Source organism: Corvus cornix, chromosome 5 (assembly GCF_000738735.6).
Source record: "Corvus cornix cornix isolate S_Up_H32 chromosome 5, ASM73873v5, whole genome shotgun sequence".
Taxonomy (NCBI): domain Eukaryota; kingdom Metazoa; phylum Chordata; class Aves; order Passeriformes; family Corvidae; genus Corvus; species Corvus cornix.
In genome coordinates this window covers 6,760,652-6,787,054 of record NC_046335.1, presented here as the reverse complement: position 1 = coordinate 6,787,054, position 26,403 = coordinate 6,760,652, and the positions used below count along the sequence as shown (strand labels likewise).

The 26,403-nt window shown below is 40.8% G+C and overlaps 1 protein-coding gene across 4 annotated transcripts in view; it reads left to right on the top strand.

Moving 5' to 3' along the window:
• Window positions 1-25,770, top strand: part of ESR2 (estrogen receptor 2) — a 33,573-nt gene extending 7,803 nt beyond the window's left edge. For all 4 annotated transcript variants that reach the window (XM_020584014.2, XM_020584015.2, XM_020584017.2 and 1 more), the window contains 7 exons: window positions 1,266-1,441; window positions 4,227-4,343; window positions 12,591-12,890; window positions 17,915-18,053; window positions 20,630-20,763; window positions 22,869-23,043; window positions 24,217-25,770. In XM_020584014.2, the coding sequence (XP_020439603.2) occupies window positions 1,266-1,441; window positions 4,227-4,343; window positions 12,591-12,890; window positions 17,915-18,053; window positions 20,630-20,763; window positions 22,869-23,043; window positions 24,217-24,406 (1,231 nt within the window). In that variant the 3' untranslated portion in view covers window positions 24,407-25,770. The remainder of the gene's footprint in view (window positions 1-1,265; window positions 1,442-4,226; window positions 4,344-12,590; window positions 12,891-17,914; window positions 18,054-20,629; window positions 20,764-22,868; window positions 23,044-24,216) is intronic.
• Window positions 25,771-26,403: the final 633 nt, after the last annotated feature.

Below are 26,403 nucleotides of genomic sequence, written 5' to 3'. Positions count from 1 at the left end.
AATATATTAGTTAAAGCCTCTTTGACAGCACTTTTAGCATGTTTCCACTGTTCTGTTTAAACTTGCCCTTGTTCTGTAGAAGTCATAAACCATGCTACCTGCTGTCTGATCCCAAGAGATTCTTCTTCTCCCTAATCCTTCTGGAAGGTGGGATGAGGAAAATTCTAGAGTTCCTAAGTTCTGCCTCTGTGCTTAAGTGTTTACATGTAAGTTGGCTATGTACCATTCCTTTTCTCAAACTCTGAGCTGCTGAGAGTTTGCACATAACACTGTTTTCTCTCTGTCTAGAAATTGTATTGACCCTGGAAGCACAGCGTGCAAAAATCACCAAGAAAATGAGGTCCAGATAAAAAGGATACAACGGACGTACTTCCTATACCTAAACCAAACGTTACTGATAATCTAAGTTCCATTCCTCTTGTGTTTGTTTACAGGACATTGGTGTCAGGAATTGGCTGTTTTTTCATGGTTTTATTCTGTTTTAATTTTAATCCAGTCATGAAGAGTAGTTCCTGTATGTTGGAATTATTTGCAACACTTCATGAATGTGTATATCTTACTAATTTATATAGAGCACCAAGTTTTTAATGTATGAAAGTATTTTATTAGTTGCGTTTCCCCATTCTTCTTGTATTCAGGCTTCTTTTCGTTTAGCATTAGGGTGATCAACATGGGATGTCGCCTTGAACAGAAAACTTTGTCTAACATCATGAGCTGATCTTGTAGGCTGAGATTCACATCTCAGTTATTTGTCTCCAGAATGTCATTGAATGAATAAAGCTTCATGTAAAGGAGGAAATACTTGAGAATGGATGTGTGTTGTAATTTTGCCTTACTACCAGAACAAAGCAACTGCAGCTCTGTTCATTGTAGCATTTATCATGTCAGTCTGAGCTGTCTGAGTTCTCCTTTTCCATGTGAAGCTCCCAAGAGGCAAAATCCCCTTGGTTCACAAATCCCTGGACTTGCACATTCCCAATAATTCTTCAAGACCCATCAGACCCAGGGTTCATGTGATTGATAGAACAGCAGTCCGGTTTTATGCCTTTGCGTATTTTAAATCTTTCTAGTGTGTCATCACTGGGATTAGACTACATGCTTTAAATTATCTTGTCAGAAAAGGCTTTATGTTTCACACTATCCTGTGTTGAGGAACATGAAGACTCTGTAGAGAGAGAATAGAAGACAATGAAAAATTATGGAACTCTTTGCAGTGCAGTTTAAAATTTTCCTCTTTTGTAACAGATGTTTTTCTTTTCTATCAGAGAAACATTAAAAAGAAAAACTAATGGCAATGACTGTACAAGCCCAATTGCAAATAATCCTGGCTCAAAAAAGGATGCCCACTTCTGTGCAGTCTGCAGTGACTATGCTTCAGGATACCACTATGGGGTCTGGTCCTGTGAAGGCTGCAAAGCATTTTTTAAAAGAAGCATTCAAGGTAGGACAAACAGGGTTTGATAATTTTGCTTAAATAAATTGTTTCATGTGAGCAGGGGCTGCAGCAGTTGACCTAGTAATGAGTTGGTCTGAAATCCTGGTGTCTGGTGCTCCATGCTGAAAATAGAGCAACACATGATTTGACAGTTTTATCTTTTGGCTCTGATGTTATCAAGATCTGGAAACATTACAGAGTGAGCAATTGATTTCTTTAGAGGAGAGGTGGAATGCATAGCACAGTGAGGTCCTGCAGCAAAGGCCTGGGTGGGATGGCACTGCAGACCTGTGAATCTGATGGGAGTTTGTGGCCCAGCTCAGCTGTAGTAATTGAGAATTAGTTTTCATAGACACAGTAAGAGTAGGCAATTATCTGGAGACTTTGCTTGGCAGGAGCTCTTCTTGACAAGAGTCTATTTCTTGGAGCTGTTGAGTCACAGTGCACAATATCTACACACTACGTAGGATGGAAAAATATGTGTAGCATGTATCAGGTACTAACCTGATTATTGTTAATGCTCAGCCTCCACCCCTCAGAGCCTGCACTGCAGTATCTCTTACTCTGTCAGATCTCTCTATCTAAGACTCCCACTTCCATGTTTAAACTCTTAAATATTTGGTATTTAGTTCAAGCTTGCTGTGTGGCTGCAGTGTGAAGTAAATGTGGGGCTCCACGTTTGTTGCCACAGCCAGTGGAAGTCACTCAGGACCCTACTGCAGCTTTGGGGCACTTTGGTTTCTTTAACCTTGGCCTAGTTATCCTGTTCTTTGGCCTCGTCTGGGATCTTTTGGTGGAAAATAATTTCTATTGACATTGGCTGCTACACATGGATACCAGTGCAGAAAATCCTGTTGCTGTTTGGTCTTTAATGTTCCCCTTCCTCTTCTGCCTGCAAAGCCTTTAGCAATCTTCAGATATTTTCTTTTGGCTCAATATGGCAGAGTTGGTGCCACTAGGAGAATCAACTTTAATTCAGAACTTGTTTTGCCCTTTCACTTCATTGTGCAAATTCTGCACAGGTGAATAGCAATTTCTACAAGCTGGTGCAAGTACTTTTGATTTCTAAAATAATTGAAGAGAACTCTGTGTCCAGTTTGTAACAAATGGAGACTGAATTTGATCTCAAGGTGTTTTCTGTCAAGTAAATTGTTTGCCTTCTCTGTGTTGCTCACATGTGCTTGAGCCACCAGCAAGTTACCCACTGTGGTCTTTTGTACGCCTCAGTGTATCCTGTCAGGTAACAGTGTTTGTAATTCAAATAAAAGGATAAAAAAAGACAAAGAAAGCCAGTTCTTGGCATAAAGCACTATCAAGCACTCAGTTGCAACAGTTAAAATAAAAGACTTTCTGGGCCTGCCATAGACCAAAATGTTGGGCTCATGTCTAATTAAAATTAGAAGGTATGACTGAGCAACCGTATGTGGTCTGAGTTTGTAGTGTTGTCTGTTTGTCCCACATCACTGGATGTCTGCCTGCAAGTTAATTTATCCCAAGGCCACAAGAGTTTTAAATTACTTTATACTCCTGTGTGCAACAGAGAGCTTCCTCCTCCTCTCCCCCCATGTTGTGTGAAGAGTCATAAACAGTAATTTGTTTTTCAGTCATATCTGCCAGTAGGAAATGGGACAAACTGTAACCTGATCTCTTCTTTTTAAAATTGCTGGTTCAAAAATTCAAGGTTAAAATAATTCTAATTTTCCACAGAAATAGTCACAATGGTTCAGTTAAATAATTACTCTTGGGGACATGAACTCTTGGATTTGCACCAAGTGAAAAAAATTCACTCAAGTAGCAGTATTTTTGCCTGATCTTATTCTTGGTTGCGGGAAAAAAACCCAAAACCAACTTAAAAAGCAGCCTGGGAGAAAAGATATTAAGAAAAGTAAATGAGTGAATATTTTTTGCATTTTTTGGTAATTGGTGCAAGAGATAGTCCCAGTATTTGGCAGGAGATGATTCAACTGTGTTTACACCAGGAGCGTACCCAAGTCCAGTTTACAGTAATAAACCTTTGGACCAGATTATTGATTAATGAAATACAGTAAGGTAAAAAGTAAAGGGGTTTGGGTGGAAATGAGGTGAGATGGGAAAGAGTAAGAAGAGAACAAAAGAGGATGCAATGAAAACTGATGAAAATGAGATAAATGCTTGTCCAGAATATCTAAAACTTACAGCCTCTACTTGTGCTTTGCTTTGCAGTTACAGGATGCATTATTTACTACCACTCTGCTTTCTATCTTGGTCTTTTTTTTTTTTTTTTTTTTTTTTTTTTTTTTTTTGTTAACTTTGGTCCGGGGTCAATCCTCCAAAGGCTTCTTCATTCCTGGAACTCACCACATCAGAGTTCAGTAAATAGAGCTGTAGTTTACTTAAATCTTTGCAGGACTGAAGCTGCTCTTTTCAACTCTGCTGAGGAAAAAAAAAAATTAAAACCTGGTATCTGCCAGCTATAGGCTCCCAATATACAGTAAGAAATTGGAGATTGAGAGCAAATTTCCACAAGAGTGTATGTTCCATTGTTCCATTTTCAAAAAATTAGTTGGTTTTAGAAGGTGCTTGGTTATCTGACAGTCACCAGTATAAAGCTGAGCTATACCATCTGGTTAATTATGAGGCCACAGGTTGATGTTTATAATACAGGATAAATACGCATTTTTGCATCAGTTAATGGAGTTTAGATATATGCATGTGGAAAAAGTCGAGCTGTTTACAGTCAGGAACGTTCCTGATTTGGGAAATGACCAAGATAGTTGGAACTGTTGAATTTTCCCTTCTTGCCCTGCTGCAGGACACAACGATTACATCTGCCCAGCCACCAATCAATGCACAATAGACAAAAACCGGCGCAAGAGCTGCCAGGCCTGCCGGCTACGGAAATGCTACGAAGTGGGGATGATGAAATGTGGTGAGTTTGGCATGTCCACGTTCTTAGCTTGGGTTTTGCTGCCTTTTTCTTTCTTCCCTTCAGCCAATTCTGTATATTTTTTCCCCTTGGAATCCTAAGAAGGCACAACAATTAAATCAAGGTTTAAGCTGGTTTTATAGGAAGGAATTAACTGACTCTTAAAGCTGAGGAAGACTTGTCATTTTCAGAAGAAAACCTGTGGGAAGGGGTAAGGTGCAGGTTAAGCATGTGAAAACCATATGACCTCTGCAGAGCTTTGGGGAGGCAGGTGACTTCCATGCAGAATGAGAACTCAAGAGCTGCTGCTTCCAGAGCCTTCCAGAGAGTCTCTGCTAATGAGAGGTAAACGAGCCTGTGTCTGCTCTGCTGGTTGGATGCACTGCAGGAACAGTAGTGTCACAAGGAAGCAGCAGCTAATTCACCTGTATTCCACCTCTGACAGTGGCAAGGGTGGGTGCCTCGGGAGGAGTATAAGAATGAGGCCAGCACCTATGTGGAACTACTGCTGTCAGTTCTCAGCTTCCAAAAATTAGCAGCTGGGGACATTAGTAGAATGACAGGTTTTCTATTGTCTCTCTTTTTAATCCCATAAAGGCTTAGCATCTACAACATTCCTCAGCAGCTTGGCCACCCATCCTGTGAAGAACCAGCTCTGAGGTTGCCAGGATTTTGTGTGGGGCTTTGGTGGGGCAGCGAGGGGAAGGCAGTGGGAAGGCAGTTCTTTTTTTTGAGCAAGCTATCTTTAGATGATGCCCCACAGCTCTTCCACCAAAAGAAATAGTGAACAACCACTGTTTGTCAGTGCACCACTCAGAATTATCCAGCCTTTTCTCTTATTCCTATCTCATACTTACAAGTGATGTGACTTCAATGTAGTTGTGCATTTAATAGATGATATTTTAAAAGTTACTTTTAAGAAGAAAATAATTTGAACGATGTCTCAGTCTAATGTATGTTTACAGTCAAGGTTTGCTGTTTCTTATAGATTCCCCAATGTATGTAATAGAAACAGGCTGGAAAAATATCCCATAAGAACACTGGAGTGGAAAGGAGAAAGTCACTGTGCTTGGCTCTCCATGATTTGCAGGCGTGCATCTCATTTCATCCCATTTAATGTAGATACCTATTTCTGTTTCAAAACTAGGCACTGTTTTCATCCTCCTACAGCTTTGATCTGAAGACTGATTGTAAAATATAACTTCCTTCATTAGGAACATTCTTTAGAATTCCAGCCTGCATTTATTGCCGGACAATTAATGTTCATTTTTTCTTGTGACAACATTGTCTTTCAGCTTAAAGACTCTTCTTCTCTTTGTTGTTAACGGCCTGGTTTTGTTTAAGGACTGCATCATATCCCCTCACAACCTTTGTTTTAGTTGGCTAAATAAACCAAGAAAACTTCTCCTCTTGCAAAATAGGAAAGTAGACAGAATCTGGAAATCATCAGGGTAGCTTGTCCCTCCACCTGCTCCAGGCAGAGATAACCCAATTTGCACTTGGATGCCAGAATCATGGACAGCATTCCAGTGGCTCTCCTCACTGCAGTAACAGTAATACATTTCTGTTGCTGCAGGAGCTTTTTTCTGTGCCCAACCCAGGATCCTTGTTGCCTTTTTCAAGGTAACATCATGCTGGCAGTTCATTGTCACACCTTTATATGTTACGATTGCAGCCTCCCTGTTCATTCCTAGCTGATAACTGCCAGTGTAGAACTGAAATTTCAACTGTTCCTTGTATTATTTTTGTACTCCTAAAGTACATTTAGTTTCTTTTGCTCAAGTCAGACGGTTCTTTCTATGTGAAGCTCCTGTCTTTTCCTGCAGTGATGATGGATCTCAACTTTTATTGGTGTTTGGTCTAACCTCCAGAAAGGAAAGCCTTATGCCTGCAAATAGGACTCCTTTCAAAATCTAACTTTCTGAATGGTGCTACTGGTCATCTTTATGACTGAGAATTTTGCTCAAAGTTTTTCCAATGGAGGTTTCTACCAAGCCCCAGTTCTGGAGTTGGAAAGGCTTTGTCAAGACTGATTCCAGAATGATCTTGTAAGGTAGACCTCCACAATGCTTGCTTTAAATTAATAATTTTATTCTAGCTGCCCAGAAAGTCCAGGTGTGTGATTATACCTCATAGGTACTGTAGTATTACAAGTAAAAAATTATAGCATACACTTATATCCAAGCCTGTGTTCCTTTGAATCTTGTCACATATTCATAAACATGTCTTCCTACAAAAATTATTGTCTGCAGGACATTGATGACTATGCCAGATGAAAAATGATAGATTGAACCTATAACTGAAGAAAAAGCTGTATTTTTAAATACTCAGTTTTTAAAATAGTAGCACTTAAGTTGAAACTCTCGAGAATTTAATTTGAGAGTCTGAACAATTTAATCTCAGAAAAAAGAGCATAAAAATAAACTCAGGACTGTCTGAATCACCTGATGAGTTAAGTGGCACCTGTGAGTAATGCAGATGTATGGACACATGGTGACAGACATTTAAACCAGACAGATTTTAAGAGAATATTTCTTGAGTGAAATGTAAATGCCTTTTCCCGCAGACCATGGCAATTATCTGTCAAATGTTTTCTCACTAGAACTGTGCTTTAATAAAAAAAATTTATTGTAGAAAGCCATAAAAGAGAACACTTTGTTTTTAATGAAGGCTTTTCTGCATCTCTGCTCCTTTCTGAGGTCACTTGGTGAATGGATTGGTTCACATCTGCTAAAGCCCTGAATGGGATAGAATGGTTTGTGAGTGCATTTTTGTTCAGTGGAGACTTGTGTCCAGCACGAGTGATAAAAGAAGTTCAATTACCACTTTGTACTCTTCTTAAAATCTCAACACCATTCCCATCGTATCTTTAAATCCTCCCTTTGCATATTATCAATAGACACCTTGAGAAAAACACACAGATACTTGTGTGTTTAAAACATACATTTCTGTGTCTAAATGTGATTAAGCAGCACATGCCATCTTCAGTGCAGTAGGAGGCAGTAGAAAAGCGTTGCTCTGGAGTTTCCTAGTCTGAAATTCTTTAGGATGTCGTCACCTTCAGAAATGTTAAGAAGTCAGCCCAACAAGCCATTTGTATTTTAGTGGAGGCGAGCTTAGGGGTGCCTATCACTAAGGTGATAATGGATTTTCTTACAAAATATGCCATCATTGCCAAAAGCATGAGGGTCTTAGACACTGCATCTGCCTCTGTAGGAAGTCCATGTTCTGTGCTGTTTCAAACAAGGAAGCTACTGCTAAAGTTTGGCACTAGGACTACTAACAGTGGTAGAAAAATAATTACCAGAAGAATTGCACTGTCATCAGGAACAATGAAAACAGAAAAACTGCAATGAACTCTGTCCAGCAAAATTGAATAAAATAGATCAGGATAAAACTGATCTTCTCTTGGAACTTTCTGGTTTTACCTGGGGAGCTGAAATGGACTTGGACTGTTTGTCAAAGGCAGTTTCTTCATGACTTTGCGCTCTTGGAGCAGCTATGACCTGCTTTGCTTTGTGTTTGCTTCCTGAGGCTCAAATAGACCTTCTTTCATAAGGAGTTTTCAGTTTCCCTGACTTTTATTTCCCTCCTATGCCCTGCTCTATATCTTTTCCCCCATGTGTCACTTCTCAACTTGTTGAAATCGTTCCAAAGATAAAGCTCCTTTCAGCCCCAAGTGAGGAGGCTGAGAGGCCACACTCAAAAGTGATGGAGAGATGCTGCTCTTGAATCCTGGTATCATTCAACAAGGAAAACGGATTTCTCTGTGGGCTGGTTCAGGATTTGGCTCTTTCTCCTGTGTGTGGTTGCTGTGTGCAGTTGAAATACTGCAAAGTACTTTTCACACAGAAAATAAGTGAGGACAAAATATTTCAAGCCATTCTCTGGACATCAGATGTATTAATTGAATTTTAGCTTTTATAGCAATCACTATAATTGAGGCTCATGTTTTCATGTGCACACAGGCAGACGGCAGCTCCTTTGTCAGCAGCTCTGCTCTGGAATATGTAGTCACCAGAACATTTACATTTGCTTTCAAAGGCAACTGGAGTGATAATGATTTACTAATGTGTATTGGAGCCAGTTTTAAGCTCAAATACTTTCAAAAACTGATTATAATATATTCAGTGGTAGAATCTGCAGTTGCTACAGAACTGATTAGTTATATAAGCCATTGCCAGGGACCAGAATCAGCATGAAGGGCAACATGCCATGTAACTGCCCACCATATCAGACAGCATTTGTGATTTTCAGAGAATTTGCAAAGCTTGAAAAATAGTGTGCTTCACTGCCAGTAGTACCTGCTGTGGCTCGTTCCTGGCTGAGTGAACAACAGGCTCATTTTTAATGATCTTTTTTTCAATGTGCCTTATTTCATATATCTTGGGGTCATTTACTCATGTGGTCTGTGGTGCTGCAGCTCAAGGTCTTGCCCTTGGTCCATCATTCTCAGCTGAATGCAGCAATTTTCTTTCACAAAATATCTCTAAATAAGGAGAGCATGGTAGGAAGAATGAGGGATTTGATCATTTTGCACTTCTGCAATTGCCTGAATTACCTTAATAGAAATGAATATAAGCTATTAAGTACTGTTAGGGAGTTTGTGGTATAGTCGAAGATAGTCCCTAATCTGGGAAGCTGTATTTTATTGCTCTGCCTTTACACACATTCATCCACATCTCTGTGTCTACTTAAGCAAAACATTAGGCTGGTTGATAATTATTTATAAAATACAGTTTTAGAAACACGTATACATGTCTGTTGCATGCTAATGGATGTATAGGTAGAATTTCTCAGTCCTGCCTAAACTTTGGATTTTAAAAGAAAGTAAAGAAGCTCCTTTATGTCATTGAAAGTTGTTGTTTTAATTTGAAAGGCCGGTGTTTTCTGCTGTGTCAGTTGACTAGCAAGCTTAAATATAGTTTTCTTGTTCTTTAAATGCAAGCAGAAAAAACCAGAAAGTGTTAATAAATGGTACCTCTTTTAAGTACCTTTTATGCACATGGCTCAGTGATTCAGACTAGTTCTGCTTTGGCAATATATGGTGAATAAAAACCACCACAAATAACTCAGAATCTGCTTTGGCTGGGTTTTTTCCCACCTTGCTTTTGTCATCAGTTGTCTTTTCTTTAGTAGCAAGTTTTTAATGCAGAAATGTAGTACTCCTAATCTGGCTTTCTGCACTGGTAATGTGATTATAGAAATTTGGTTTATGTTTTAAATGGAGCATATTTTTATAATAAGAACTGGTTATATAAGAAACTTGATTCAGTTAAACAACCTGAAGTAATTTAAAGAGGTCTACTAGTTCCCAGTAAGAACCCTCCCCAAGTATTGAGACCTTTAATACTCTCAAAATCATAACCTGACTGAATTACCTTCAGATGGAGCATGGAGTGCAGCTGTGCAGATGGAAATTATTCAAGATTTTGTCAATTAGAACAGAATGCTGGACTACTTTTTATATTGTTTTTAGATTTGATTTCTGTGACCTTCATTAAAGTATGTTTGATTACCTATGTCTTTATATTTTCTATAAGCTTAAATTTATATTTATAGACTACAAAATGTTAACTTTACAACAGTGAATTGGAGAGGATGACTCAGATCGTGGCACCAAAGGACCGATATCTTCAGTGCCACAGAGAAGTTTGGGTGACAGCATGACAGAGCCCCACAAGAGCACACTTGGTTCACTTCAGTGCCAGACTCTGAACTACAGCCAATAAAAGCTGGCTGCAAGTGCTTCCTTGAACACATGTTGCTTCTGGCAGGTGTGTCAAAACTGTTGGAATTTCTTCCTTATTGTGTCATCAGGCACATCAGGCTCCTCTCTCCAGTTCCCTCTTAAGCCAGTAGTTTTTCTGACATTATCACTTTAGATAAGGTCCCCAGCTGAACGACTTTCCATATGTGCAAAGACTGATGCTCTTGCATCTTCTTTTGGGGTGTTTCACAGCTCCACCAGATACTGGAGAACAAAAACTATTCATGTCACAGAGCGTTTGGTATTTTTTGATAGCCCAAGAAAATTTTTACTCTACCCTGACTGTGGCTTCTATTCCTATAGAATATTTTTCTTGTTCTGTATTTCAAGGTGCCCACGGGAAATGTGCTTCAGCTTTCTGAACAGTGAAAACAATGTGCTGTGTTTCCTTGTGGTTATGGTCTCTCCCATGCCATGGAGATCAGAGCCATGGATCTCTCTAGCCCTGGGCACCTCCTCATCTGTCTCCAGCTGTACTATTGTTTCATTTGCCTACTTCACTGTTAGCCTTTCCTCTTTGTCTTCCCTGATGGAAAATACATACTTACTGTGCACTACAGGATTTCAGAACAGTCTGCAGCCCACTGTGCCATTCTAGTGTTTTTTGGTAGCTGACAAACCACTTCAAGATTTTCCTCTTGACCTTTGTGCATTAGCCAAGAAATGAGGCTTAGCACAGAGTTCACAGCATTATCCAGGTGTCTTTGCAGAAAATAGTCTATGCCTTGGTGGCCTTTGCCTCTCTTCAGGAAGGAATTGCCCAAGTGGGAAGAAATTGCTCTGTTACTTTTGTAGTTCTGCAGGGAACCTTTTTTGGGGTATTTTCAGAAAGTCTCATTCCATGAATCTACATAAAATAATGTCTCACGCTCTGTCTGTCTCTGCTGGTGTGTAACCTCTCCTTAACTGCTGTTCATCTGCTCTGGAAACTTCTAGCTAGTTGTCATTTGGCTCAGCATTTGGTTCTACAAATTATTTATTTCCTTCAATCCATTATTTGTGCAAATATCCTGTCTGCACTCAGCCCATTTCATCATACCCACATCCCTTTCAAAGTTGCAAAACCATCTTTGCTCCAAATGGTGCAGGCCTTAAGCCGGACTTCCAGCTGAAAAATACTTCCAGCTCCAAATGGCTTATCCCACTTGCTCTTATCCCACTTGCTCTTATCCCACTTGCTCTTATCCCACTCCTCTTGCCTGAGGTCTGTTCATTGAATCAGCTTTGCCTGTTGGTCTTCTCCAGTCTCTTGGATTTCCAGAGAAACCATGTCCTCTAATATTAAGAACTTCTTTAATGAGGACTTCTTTAACTTTCTTCTACATCCAACATGGTTTACTGAACAGGCAGCAAGAGAGAGCGTGAGAGCCACGTGCAACTGAAAGGTCCACATCCTAAAAGTCCTGGAAGACACTGTTGGTCTTTATTCAGTGAGGTTGTACCTGGCTGGCCTTTGCATTCACCCCTCCCACAGACTGACCCAAATGCTGTTTGACAGCTGCTGAAGATGTGACAGGTCTATGACCTGAAAAGCCACTTCCACCTGAGGTTCCTCTGCCACATGAGCCTGAGACTCTGCATCCACCCAGCATCTTATTTAGCAAGACAAAGCCTTGTCAACAGTATCTGAAATCAATTTTTTGTGCCCCCACTGCCCTTATTTTTATTTGGCTTATGCTTGGACCTCTTTGCTAACTGGAGTAGAACTATAACTGAGTCTTTTACGAATATTGTAGTTTTGGAGAAGCTTTTAGACTCTTTCCTTGGCAACTATGCAAAAACAGGTAATAGTGATGCTACCAATAACACTGACCAAGAATTGGACAATGCTTAGTTTTGTCAGAATGAACAATTAATTAAGTCCAGGAATGTAAAGGACTGCTCTTTGCAATAGAAATAGCCTTCTGCAGACAGAGCTCCAAACAGGGTGTCTGCTCTTATTTGTAGATACCTGAACTCCCTTTGGAGAAACTTCTGCTGGCTTTTTGGGAGCATGGGGAGAAAATGGGTTGAATCTTGTAAATCCCTGGCTGAACATCCAGCTAACTCTGAAGCCCAGCTGTGCTTGTTCCTGAGGTATTTAATCTGTAACTTGGCCCAGGCTTTCAAGTCTTTTATTCCCCCAGTTTACATATAAAGCAGAATTTACAATCAGCTATCTTTATTTGCCTTTAAAGATCTGATTTATATCTTTTTGATGTCAATGGGAGTTTCCCACTGGACTTTTAAATTGAGTTAACCAAAGTTCAAAACCAAACATTTTTAAACTTCATTTCTGTTTAGTAGAATAAACAAAACCCCTCAGCTGAAGTCAGCAGGAACAAAGTTAAGTCCACGCTGAATGTCCCAGAAACTTAATGATCATTATTAGAACATCCAATATTAAAGGGTTTTCACCCTCCTCCCCAAGTATTTGGGTTTACATAATGAAACCTGAGGGGAAAAACTCTCCAATGCCAACCACGTGCCTCTCGCACCAGGCTCAAGAAGAGAACGCTGCGGGTACCGAGTCCTGCGCAGCCACCGCGGTTCCGAGGATCGGGTGCATTGCCTTGGCAGAGCCAAGAAATACAACGAGGCGGCGACGCGGGTGAAGGAGATCCTGCTGAGCACGGTCAGCCCGGAGCAGTTCGTGCTAACGCTGCTGGAAGCCGAGCCACCCCACGTGCTGGTCAGCAGGCCCAGCAAACCCTTCACCGAGGCCTCCATGATGATGTCCCTGACAAAGCTGGCGGACAAAGAGCTGGTGCACATGATTGGCTGGGCCAAGAAAATTCCTGGTAAGAAATTCAGGCTTGTTTTTATTTGTTTCAGGCAATGGTTTTACCATCAGTGTGTCCTCCTCTGCTCTGAAAAGACAGAATAGCACAGTAGGTACATGGTACGAAAGTCAAGCTTTCTGTCCTGCAAAGTAATGGAGAGTTTATTGCTCTCAGTAACTAACCTGGGTGTATTTTGATTTATACACAATATAACCCAGAATTTGCTGTCTGTTCTTACTCAAATACTTCTTCATTTTGCTATAAAGCAGAGCTGGTGTTGTATGTAATTTCTACCTCATCAGCTATAAATACATGATTAAGCTGATTTAGAAGGTTAATTTAACACCAAATTCTTTCCTTGAGTCCTGATAGAAGGTTTCTGGTACAGTTAGTGATAACTGAAGGGTGCCCAAGTCCTGGGTCTGAAATAATTTCATTTGACAGAGCCGCTACAGAAAACATCAGTGAAGCACAGTATTGATCTCAGATTTATCATGTGCACTCTTCCAAAACAAAAATCAGTAAGGGTTCTTTTGGTTGTTGGCAACAGCAAGAAATGCACTGCAATACAACTGTCTGTGTTAGCGCCTGGAATGTCTCAAATGTGTCCATGGCATCATGGCAATGAACCATTTAACTTCTCACAAACTATTTCAAAAGAAATGGTGAGCATTTGCAGTTCCTTCTCCATGAATTACCCTGACTAAAACAGGCAGAATAAAAATTAAAAGCGAGTTAAAAGCATGGAATAATTGGTGGACTTATAGCAGTATGGGGCTTGATCCTGAGCTTCAGATAGAGTGCACTGCTGGTGATGCCTTTTCCTGGTCTTAAAATCAAGAGTCATACACGGTTAGAAGGGGAAAAGGGATTTTACCTTGGTATTTATTTTTAAGGATCCTTAGGTGCACACATCCAGGTCATATGCATCAAGATGCACCCCACTGAGTCTGTCTCTGTATCCCCCCTCCCAACATTGGGTATAAGATTATAGGTGTTACTAATTAGCATATCTATCGAAGATTCCCCAATGAGAGGCTTGAGTGAGCCCCCCTCCCCAAGGAACCTTCCCCTGGATGGTTCTATCTTGGTTTACAGAATGTGTTCTGGAGAGGACCTTGGGGTCTGGGGCACACTGATCCCTAGCTACGAAGCTTCTAAAATGTTTAGTCTCTTAACTTGACAAACAAGTCCAAGAATGTAGGCAAAAAGCACTAGGAATACAGAAGTTGTAAAAAGGTATAACAGGGGTATAAAAGAAAAGGCAAAAATCTTCATGGCATCACTGGGAGCCAGCACTCCAAAGATCCTCTGCTGTATTTTATGCTGAAGGTGTTCAGAGTGTGCTGGTGCGTGCCCTGCCCTTGTCACGGTGTGCACTGCAAAGAGCTCCTGCTGCTGGAGTACCCACATGGGGAAACATGACAGGAACCCTTCCCTCCAGAAGCACAGTACACGAAGCAAACTCGGAGGAGAATATTTCGTATAATCCTTAAATTAGGAATTTAGCGTCAGGGAAGCACATCCTGTTTCAGGTCTAGGTGGAGTGGCTGATGTGCTTCCAGCTCCAGCTGCTGAACACAGCTCCCAGGGGCAGAGCAGTCTCAGCCACTGTGTTGGAGGGTCCAGGTGTGATGGTTTTGGGGTGTGCAGATTCCAGGCCAGCTGCTGAGCTGCTGGGGAGGAGATGTTTGCACCCCAGAGCATCTCAAACCACACAAGACACCTGCAAATTGATGATAGTTTTGCAGTTAATGTGGGATGTTTCAAACAGAGAGACCAAATCCTTTATCCTTATTTTTCCTGGCTTAAGAAACTCTGAAAATAACTGTGAAGTAAGTAACCATAAGGGGTTAAATGGTATCTATTGATATAATTTCTTGTCTAATCATAAAAACTTGATTAAAAGGTGCCATTTCAGAGGACGCCACACAGTCATGTTTATCTGGTAGGAAGTGAATTGTGCAGGAAGATTGGTCTTGGAAGATGACCTCATTTTAACCAATATTTCAGTGGGGAAAAACCCCAGCCTAATCTTTTCCATTTTCTGATTATTATTAATTTCCATTCTTTAACTCTGTCACCTTTTTAAAAAAAAAACAACAAACCCACAAACCCAAAACCTCAGCTAGTTAAGATGAATTATTTTTATTTTTTTACAAGATCAGTTTCCAAATCACCCCCAATTTTGGCATCAGTCACTTTTAGTTTATTTTCAACACATGTCAGAAATAAAAACTTTTTCTTGGCAGTAGGAGAACTGTATGAAGAAAACCCATTGAAGCAACCAAACCCCTTCAAAAGAGTTCCTGGGAATGCTGACACTGCCTTATCTCTGTTTATTTTTTCTGAACACTCCTGTTACAGAGGACAGAAATAATCAGTGTTTTAGAGCAATGACAAAAATAGATGCAATGTTTAATATGCACCTCATTGCAAGTGACACTGCCATATTACATGGCAGCTGGAGCATTTACTTCAGTGTGGATTGATTTTTTGTTTTTCATTAAAAAAAACTGTGATGAATAAAGCTCAGGATATGGAATTTCATTTTTCAAAATCTCTTGCCTGAAGGTAATCATGTTGATCTCTGCCTGGTTGCTGGAGGTAATGTCTTAGGAAAAAACAGAGAGTTCTCGATGAATGGCACAGTGAGCAGTAATTTTACTTTCTGAAAAGCTGAGTATTTGCTTTTGTGCACCTGGGTTAGAAGCCCATTTTCATCTCTAAGTTATTATTGGATATTATTTTAACACTCACTGGGAGTGAAAAAAAAAAATTCCTTATTCTATTAACAGTAACTTTTTGCCTAAGTAGGAAAAAACCATGTATATATTTTGTGGAGGTTTCATATTTAATATTTAATATCGTCTTTTGTTATGAATTTTACTCTGTGGCTGTACTTTTGTCTGTACTTTCGTCTGTACTTTCAGCCTGGTGGATTGTATTTTTTTGTTGTTCAGTAAAATAGAAGCTGACATCTGGATTTTTTCCTCCTGAATTCCAAGTATTTTAATTCTTGGTTGTCAGGTGGCAGAACACAGCTTCTATGATTGCCTTTTGCTTTGTTGACCTGGTCTAAAAGAGTTTAACATGGTTCATTGCTGAACCTGCATTGCAAATCAATAGGATGTTGTCACAATATTGAAATTTGGATTCATTATGCAACCTAGTGTGTTGCTGACCAGAGCAGTCTGTCTTTTTCTAGTTTTTACAGATCCAGTACAAGTTTTTTTCTTGTCTGTCTTAACAATTTTTAATTAAATGATGAGGTACACAGAGCTCACAATTTAAAGGACGTAGTACAGTCACAGAAAGAGTAGTAGTTTAAGGTACTCTGGAGGAAATTAAATGGGGCTTCTGATGCTTCAGGTTGTTGTTTGCTGTCATGGATCTTTGGAGCATGAGATTGTTAGGAAAAGGAGAAGTAGAGTCCTTCTAACAGCTGTGCTCAATGGCCATAGTTCCTACTGCTGCTGCTAATGTGAGTTTAGCAGATGACATCTGTGATAAATCTGTATCTTCAAGAACCTGTAGATTGAATGTTGGGACATGGGCTGACGCCTCACTCAGCTGGGAGAGTTTTTAAATCTGGTAATTCCTTCTTTATGCTAGAGAAATCAGTACAGGCCGGTGCAAATATTTATTTAAATATACTCTGAATTGTCTTTGGGCTGTTGTTTCCCAGGAAACTGACATTGTCTGTTCTTATACTACTTCACACTTTTGTGAATATTTTCCTAAAAGCAGTTTTAAATGATGAGCGTGTGTGGCAGATAATCTGTTGTTGGCTGTGCATTCTGTAGTAAATTCTGTGATGGTGGAATCCAGGAGGGAAGGTACCACTCCCAGGCTCCTGTTTACCCTTCTTATAAAATCAGAGGCAAGGCTGTACCAGTTTAGAAAGGCAGCACGTTCAGTGATGATAAAAGTGAGCACTGCCCAGTTCATGTCAGCCCCTGACTGTCTTCCAGCTGAGTAGTGTAATAAGATTAAAATACATGGAACATTTGTATAAATTACTGACAGAGAGATTCCTTGGCAGCCCAAACTCACTGTGTGTATTTTAAGACCTCGGACAACTGAGAAGAACTTCAGGAAACCTGGCTGCCGTGGCCAGGCTGTAAGGATTTGGCACCATGCAGTGCAGAGATGCCAGCTCATCTGAAAATGGAGCACCTTTGCAAAGGGCCTGAGCTAAAGGAGCCCAGCTTTGAAAACTGTGGCCTGATCTTGGTTTTGACCACTGAGCAACTCTTCATCATATCTGTATTTTCTTCCTTGACTAAACAGTCTGTTTTCCCACTTGTGTTTTTAGAATTTAGACTTCTGATCTTCTGGTTTGGGGTGTGTAAATTTTATTTCTCCTTTTTTTTTTTTTTTTTTTTTTTCCCCAGTCATCTTTTTTTTTTTTTTTTTTTGCAGGGGAGTAGGAAAGGTGGGCTGTGACTGTCTCTGCCTTCTGCCTGTGCTGCAGTGTTATCTGAGGCCTTGCTATAAGTTCTGTAGAGAAGTAAATCACAGAATCATGGAATGAGTGTGTTGGAAGGGACCTTAAAGATCACTTCATTCCAGCCCCTTGCCATGGACAGGGACACCTTCCCCTAGACCAGGTTGCTCAGAGCCCCAAATAACCTGGCCTGGAACAGTCCCAGGGATGGGGCAGCCACAGCTGCTCTAGGCAACCTGTGCCAGGGCCTCACCCTCACAATAATTTTTCTAACATCTCTCCTCTTTTAGGGCGAGAACATAAAGCAGGTGACTCTGCAGTCATTTGAGTTTTACCAGCTGTGTGGGACTGATGGCACTAGAACACCACTCTGCTTCATTCCAAACATTTTGTGGAAGATTTGGCAATGATAATAGCAAATGGTTTTGCTCCTATTTTTAATGGGAGCCTGGCACTTTGGATGTCAGTGCTCCCTTGTGCTCACAACCAGTAGTTCTTTCTGGTTCTTTTTGTTTCTCATATACTCATTCTTCTTTATCAAAACAGAGAATTTAACAAGTTGGTTTACTTTATGCTATTTTCATCACTTTAGGCTTCATTGATCTCAGCCTTTATGACCAAGTAAGACTCTTGGAGAGCTGCTGGATGGAAGTTCTAATGATTGGTTTGATGTGGAGATCGATCGACCATCCTGGGAAACTGATTTTTGCACCAGACCTTGTATTAGACAGGTAAGAGGAATAAATTTCTTGAGAACACTTCATATTAGCATGTTTGAAGGTGGGGTGAACTGTAAGAGGAAGAGGATTAAACATGGCAGATGTTATTAATATTTCATCTAACAATATCATTTGCTTGTGCTTGTAACAATAATGTCCTGAGGTTCCACATCCTTACAGGGGCTTAAGGAGTGCTAAGCTTAAAAAGCATTGTTGAACTTGCAAATTCCTGAACTCCGTGGCACTGAGTGTGAAACTTCTTTGCATTTTTCACATCTTTGTGGGTTTTGTTCCCTTTGTTCCAGGTCTCTAGATGCTGAAACTGTAGATACAGCAACACATTGCACTACGTTGTCCATGTGTCCCTATGTCCCTCATTAAAAAGAAATAGTGTCAGGCAGTATTTTAATTATTTTAAATAGGTTTCCCACCTGGTTTTGTTCCTGCCACTACAGCAGGCTTCATAGTTAGCTATAACAACATTGGAGCACTAGCCAAGAGAGATTTAAAGACCCCTAGCTTGCTGTTGGATACTAAGAATATTTTTTCAAGGTAAAGCAGGGTGTTTTCAAGTTTAAAGGTTATTTCTCTGTGGTATCATGTACCAGGAAGGAAGAATATGGATTAGTAAGGATGTTTTTCTACAGAACCTTAGAAGGATTTGACCTGAGTTTCACATTGATCAGAAGTCAGGGAAACAATCTACTCTCTTGGGTAGTCTTAAAATGTCTTTTAGCCTCTTCAACCTGGGAAAATTCAAATTTGCACCAGTTCTGTGGCTTGGAATCAATAATTATCATTGTAGATAAGGATAGGCAAAATTGGCTAATAAGATAAATACATTTAATTTATAAAACAGAGGAAATAAATATTATTTGCTCATATAAAATTCAATGCAAGGACATGCTGCACTGTTCAGCGCAATGATCAGAAATTGCTGAAAATATATGATACATTCAATTGTTCAGGAGTTAATATGTACTGAATAGAGTAAGAATATTTGATGCATTTCTTCATTTCCTCACGACATGGCAGAATGGGACCTTACAAATGTCTGGGCATGATGTAATTCTATTTAGGACATCCTTATATGAACCTGGTCTGCAACCTGATTGTTTTTATCTTAGTTGAACTTAGAATCCTAGAATGGTTTGGGTTGGAAGGAACCTTAATAATCATCTCATTCCACCACCCTGCCATGGACAGGGACACCTTCCACAGACCAGGTTGCTCCAAGCCTCATCCAGCCTGGCCTTGATCAGTCCCCGGGATGGGGCATCCACAGCCTCTCTGGGCAGCCTGTGCCAGGGCCTCAGCAGCCTCACAGTCACGAATTTCTTCCTAATATCTAATCTAAACCTACTCTCTTTCCATTTGAAGTCATTTCCACCTGTCCTGTCCCTCCATGTCCAAAGCCCCTCTCTGGCTCTCCTAGAGCCCCCTTAGGCATTGGGAGGGGCTCTAAGGTCTCCCTGGAGCCTTCAGATACATTTCCTACATAATCTTTGCAGGCAATACTTATCTGGTACCTCTGTCCTTGTTTTGAATCTGCCTGTCGTTCTCCAAAGCTTAATATTCCTCTTTGCTATGAGGAACAGAGGAAACTGGGCAATAAAAAATACTTGTTTGCTGGCAGAACCTGCTGCCCCTGGGTGGTGGTATCTGCATGTGCCTGCCTCCAGCTGTGAGGCTCAGCACCTTTCTCTTGGAATCCAGTAAATTTCTTTAATTCTCCTGCACTGCTGTGCTTAAATCTGTCTCATCTTAAAAACACCACAGAGGAAAAAAAATCTCCTATTACAAATAGTATAAAAAGCCTCCCTTTGAATACTGTGTTGCAGAGCTTAATCACTTTTTTAGTCAAGTACGTCTAAAACAAAATTAACACAAAAAGTGGAGCAGGAACTTCAGTGGTTTGAAATTTGCCACTGCTGAATTTTAAACACATTGGAATGACTTGTTTGGTGTGTTTTTCAGATCAGAAAACGGGACCACTTCTAATACCCAAAATGGAGAAAGTTGCATTCTGTAAACACTTGCAAATAAAAAAATAACCAAACCACAAAAACCCCAAATACCTTTCAATACCTACACAGAAAAACATGCTAGGAGATAGGTACAAGACTTGTTTTATTATTTAAAAATGTTTTATTATTTCAAGCAACTTATTTTAGGAAGTCTTTCTTTTTCACCTAGTCCTGAGGGCCTCCATTAGGTACAAACATGATATTATTGGTTGTGGTAATTCCTTGTGAAACAAAGCTGGAAAGTTATTCAAGGTGGTACTGTGTCCTGCACTACAGCATTTCAAGCTGATTATCCAGAATTATACAGGCTGAGAGGATACAGAAATATGATCATACTTATGGTCCTGCTTGCACTTTAAATAGAAAATCAGTTTCTTATAAATGCTGACCTTTCATACCAGGGTAATTTTCAATTTAGATTTCATGATAGAGCCTTTTAAATTCTCCTAAGGATGAGATAGATAGGCCTCTTGCAGCCTCTTTCATGCTTTGACTTTTATCTGTCTGAGTCAGTTCCTTAATTCTACTTTTTTGGGTAACATTTTTAATGTGTTTCCATAGGGATGAGGGGAAATGCGTAGAGGGAATTTTGGAGATCTTTGATATGCTCCTGGCCATGACCTCGAGGTTCCGAGAGCTGAAACTGCAGCACAAGGAGTATCTGTGTGTCAAGGCAATGATCCTCCTCAATTCCAGTGAGTATGTGCTTGGCTCTAATACTCACCAAACTGTACCTTTTATTTTGAGGATGGCTGGGAAATCAACCTCGAAAACCCCAAAATGTCAAATGATAAAAAATACTGTTGGAAGAGAATAACAGGAAAGGAGTTCTGTGTGTAAAGATTTTTGCTCAAGAAACTTCTAAGCTGTATAATTTGCTGGATTTAGGGCAATGTCCTGTTGTAAGAAAAGCATGAAACACCCCAAGTCTGAAAGCTTCTCACAAGGTGGGGCTCATGGCTCAGGCTGTGGATCTGTCCCTTCCAAAGGGATCTTTTGCTCCTATCTCTGTGGATCCCAGTCATGTGTAAAGTTGCTGTACAGCTCTAAAAACCTGTCCTTAATTCTTAATTCTAGTAATTCTAGTATTACTAGTTACTCAACTGAGTGATGATTAATGGGACTTAAATGTTCCTATTTAATGGTAATGAGTTGGTTAGAAACAATTGAAAGCATTCAACAGTTCTGCAAGATGAGTTCCAGGATGGGAGCTTTGCTTTGTAGCCTCTTACACAAGGCAAGTGTTTGCTAGTTCAGGGTAGCCTGCAGTAAAATGATTTTTTTCCCCCAGAACATTTTGTAGTTAATGTTGACCAAAAAAAATTCCAACAACAAAATAGCAGCTAAACTATTTACATCTGTTGCTTTCAGCAAGAAACTGCTGCATAGTTCTCAGTCCTGTGTTGAAGGGGAACTGTCCAGCTGAAATCCCATTTGTCTGCCCGCTTGTTTGGGTTGGAGTGTTGGTCTGCTGGAGGGTAGGAAGGCTCTTCATAGGGATCTGGACAGGCTGTATTGATGTGTCAAGACCAACAACACGAGTTTCAACAGGACCAAGTGCTGGGTCCCGTGCTTTGGCCACAAAAACCTCCTGCAGTGACAAAGGCTGGGGGAAGAGTGGCTGGAACACCACAGTGATGATGAGAGGAAATGAGATTTCATGATGATGATAGGAAATGGCCTCAAGCTGCACCAGGGGTGGTTTAGATTGGCTATTAGGAACAAATTCTTCACCAAAAGGGTGGCCAGGCATTGGAACAGGCTGCCTGGGGAAGTGGTGGAGTCACCATCCCTGGAGGGATTTAAAAGGGGTGGAGATGTGGCACTTGGGGACACGGTTTAGTGATGGCCTTGGTAGTGCTGGAGCAAAGGTAGGACTTGGTGATCTTAAAGGTTTTTCCAGCCTAGATGATTCTATGATTGTGTGGATAACACTATTTCAACAGACAACAAAAGCAGGGTTTTCCCCCCCAAAATATCCACAACAAAATACAGGCAAAAAAACCCCAACAAAACCCTACAGTCTTCTTCAAAGTTCACATCTCAAAATATCTCTTCTTTCCCTTCTCCTACTCTCCTTTCTTGACAAAATTAATAATTTACTCCTAATTTTCAAGGTGTTCTGGAGCTCTGTCCTTCCATAGGTATCTCAGGAGGGACTGTTGTGGTTTTATCTTTCCCTTTTCCCACGTCTCTTCCACTTTATCAATAATGTTATTGTGTGTTTCTAGTCCTTCAAGATGATTTCTTTTCTTCCTTGTCCATACCCCCAAACATCTTCTTTTTTTTTTTTTTGGTTTTTGCTGACTTTCAAGGTTTCTCAGTGCAGACATGTGCTGTATTACGACACCCTTAGTGATCTGGAGGGAGACCATGACCAGCGGGGTCATTGTGAGCAGTGTCACTGACATGTTCTCCCTCCCTCCCTACCATATACTCAGGGAAAAAGAGTATTTTTCAACAAGAAGGGATTAGAACAAGCATAATACTATGTAATAATAGTTAAAAAAAAAAGGTGCAGGGGAAAAAAACGCTGGAGAATGGAGAGCACCTCCATTCAGCTGACTGAAGTCTCTGTGTGCAACACATCTTGGGAGGATTTGGGAGAATTGCTCACTTTGCAAATGATGGGGCCATCAAATTCAGGCTGGATGTGGCATATGGAGCATCATTTGTACAGTCTGACAAGGAATGTATGTTCTCTAATCGTGTTGAAATACTACATATTAAAAAAATTCACAGTTGTAGCTTTTTTTTCTTCCTCATTAGCAGCAAATATTTCTTTCTCTTCACTGGTTAGGCATGTTTCCCTTGTCAGCAGAGGAACCTGAAAGCAACAGGAAACTGCACCACCTGCTCAACGTGGTCACAGAGGCTTTGGTGTGGGTTATTGCCAAGAGTGGGATTCCCTCACAGCAGCAGACAACTCGTCTGGCCAATTTGCTGATGCTCCTCTCTCATGTCAGACATGCCAGGTACAGTTTACAGAGTGTGTGTAACACTTGTGTTATGTTAGTGTTTGTTTATTACAGCAAAAAAGAGGTGGCTGGAACTCCAGAACACTCCTGAGGGAGTCCTGATGCTGCTCTTCACCTCTGTCACCGTGAGGCTTTGCTTCCTAGCACAACAAAATAGGCAGTAAAGTCAAGTGCTTGCTGGCACTCAGTGATGTGATGATACTAAAATGCTGTCTTAACCTTATTACATTAAATTATTCATGATGTGTCTGCCTGAAATGTTTAACAATAACACAAATTGAGCCCTTCAGAAAAACAGCCCGCCCAGCCATCAAAAGTCTTCCATTCAAAATGAAAATCTCTTCCAAAACTGATCTGCAGTGTAGGCTTTGGTAGAGCAAAATGGGTTTTGGGGGCCATGTTTCTCCCAGACCAAAAGTCTTCTCTGTGGAGCCCCAGGGTTTTGCCAAATGACTCATGCTACAGCCATCTCAGGCTCCTGTTTTCCCCATGGGAAGTGGCTCCTCTGCTCCCTGCCAGTTCCTGGACCTCCTTGAGCTGCTCATCTATGCTTGTGGGACTGCAGAGAGAAACACAGGGTCTTAGAGACAGAGGCTTTAAATTTCATTTTAAATTATTACCCAGAGGCCAGATATTCACTAAGCTGTGTCATGGCTTGACTTTGAACTGTGTGTCCAGGGAAGATGTCCTGGGACCGTGCTGGAGTACACAAAGGAGAGCTGGGCATATCTATAAGGACACTGAAAAGGGAATGGCCACCTTTGCAATAAGCTTCCTGAGAGAGCAGATGGCAGCAGCAGGAACCTGACACTGCTCAAAGGCAGCTTTAACAGTCAATTTGTGAACTGGGGGTGAGTTTGAGAGGGGGCCTTGCAGAAGCTCCAGCACCAGCCAGACCTGAACCTGTCTCATGGCTCAGATCTCTGCCATCACCTGGACTGTGCTCTGTGATGTGACTCCACATCACAGCTTTGCAAGAGCTGTTTTGGCATTCTGTGAACAAGTATTGGGGTGTTGTTACTGTTGATAGTGCTAAGTGATCTCAGGGACCACAGCAGCTAAATCCTCCTAAACCCAAATTTAAAAAAAAACTATGAAACTATGAGCATGTTTTTCTTCTCTGCACTGTTGGAACCAGATTGCTGAGTTATTTTCTGTTCTCCTGCACAGCAACAAAGGAATGGAGCATCTCCTGAGCATGAAGTGTAAAAACGTGGTCCCAGTGTATGACTTGCTGCTGGAGATGTTGAATGCTCACACCCTCCGAGGGCAAAGGAAGTCCCCGGCCACACACCCTGAGTTTGGCCCTTTGGAGCAAATGGAGCCTGGGGACAGCCTGTGGAATGGGGCACCCCAGTAATTGTGTTGAGACCTGGAGATGTGAGGCTTTTTCAGAGCTATGGGAGAAAACAGAACTGCTGTGATGGGGCTGCAGAAGTGTGACCACGTATGAGTTCTCATCCCTTCTGGATTTGCACATCAGTGTCTCGGGAGAGGCCATGGGGCGCTCGTCTCTGTCTGCGTTTCTGACATTGTAGCAGCTGCACTGCTATAGTGCCTTCTCTGAGACTCTGCAAAAGCACCTTATGAAATCAAGCCTCAGAACAGCACTGTGGGACAGGGAATTGCTGCCTCTCCTTCTCAGAGGCAGAACTGAGAGGGAGAGGTAAAGGGACAGGTTTGAAATGGCAGAAGAAGCCTGTGCCAGAGCTTGGAGAGAGCACCTTGGTCTCTGACTCCCCGAGCAAGACTTCTAAGCACTGACTGGACAATGTCCTCTTTCAGCACTGGATGGTGTAAAGTGTAGAACAGCATCATTTGGGACAGATGTTTACCTCAGTGTGCTGGTCCCTGGGGAATGCCTGCTCTGCAGCTGATCTAGATAAAGTGCCGAGATACAGACAACAGTGAAAAGGAGCTTATTCTCAAATATGCAATGGCTGCAAGGGCCTCCCTTTGAAGGTCATTTGAAATAGCTTCTAGGGTCAGTTCAGAGCCTCTGCAGAAAGTTTAAACTGAGCTTAAGTTTGTATTTTGTGAGCCTGTTCTTAACACTCACATTGTTTTCTGCTTATAATTCTTCAGTGCTTTAAACAACGACCAAATTATCTGGATATTTCAGCCAATGCCGACCTTTGAAATGTGTTTTGTCTGTGAGATTAACATGTTGTTTTATATATTTATTAATGATGTTAAATCTATTCTAATAATTAGGTACAAGAGGTTGCTCTGTGAATATTAACTGTTTGTGTTTGTATATGATCTGCTGATCAGGCCTTGCGAAACCAGCTAGAAACAAAATCTTCCCACCCCTTTGACTGGTGTGTGGAATTACGTCCTGCCCACCCAAAACCTCTTGCAGGGAGTGAGGCACTGGATGGGAACATGGATGGGGATCTGTTTTTGTCTGCTGCCCTGAGGTTTGCTGCTTGCTTGCTCTCAGCATGCATGGCACCTTGTACTGTGGTCTTCATATCTTTATAGGAGCCCTCAAAGAGCGAGGATGGGGATAATGGTAAATGTAAAGATAACATAAAGATGGGGATAATGTAAAGCACTACTTTGCTTTGCAAGTGTGATGACTTGTTTGAATTACACTGAAGATGTAGTGGTTTAAACTTCCTTTTTGTGCTGATATCTGCATGTGTTTAAGCTGCACTGAGTAAAAAAAACTGATTAAATGGCCTGGCTGATGACCCCAGAGATCAGCAGGGTGGCATCATTCATTCTGGTAACTGTCTCTCTAAATGGAAACATTTAAATATAGCACATGCATGTTCTGGGCATTATGGTGAAATAAATTGGGACCACACCAAAAGTCTATTTTGAGCCAATAAGTCTATTTCATTAGGGACTTTGATTAGTATGCCATTTGCAGTTTTTGAATATTAGTCAAACCATTAATCTTGGTGGTTTTTTTAAGCCAAGGACAGTATTTTTTATAGGAGGTGCATAAAGAGTTTTCAGTGAGTTACACAAATCTATTGTCTGTTTGATCTTGTACTATACCAGATGCTGCTGCTGATCTAAATTTTTACTCTCTGCCTTTTTATTGTTTTTAAGAAAATGTAATATAGCAGTGTCCTGCTAAAGAAGTGTAATATTTACAACGAAAAAAAAGGAAAAAATGTGAGTACAGGCTGGAATTTATTGGTACTTTCATTTTGAGAGATGTTTTCCTGTGAAACAAACCTGTCTCAGTATTTCTTGGGCTTGATTGTGTTTTGGCCTCATTGCCTGTTGTGTTGTTTTTTCTCTGGTTTTCCTTATCCTGTGTAATCTTTTGGTTTAATACAGTTTTTCAAATAAATGTTTAAGTGATTTGTTTGTTTTGCTTTAAAAGTGCTGAATTTATGT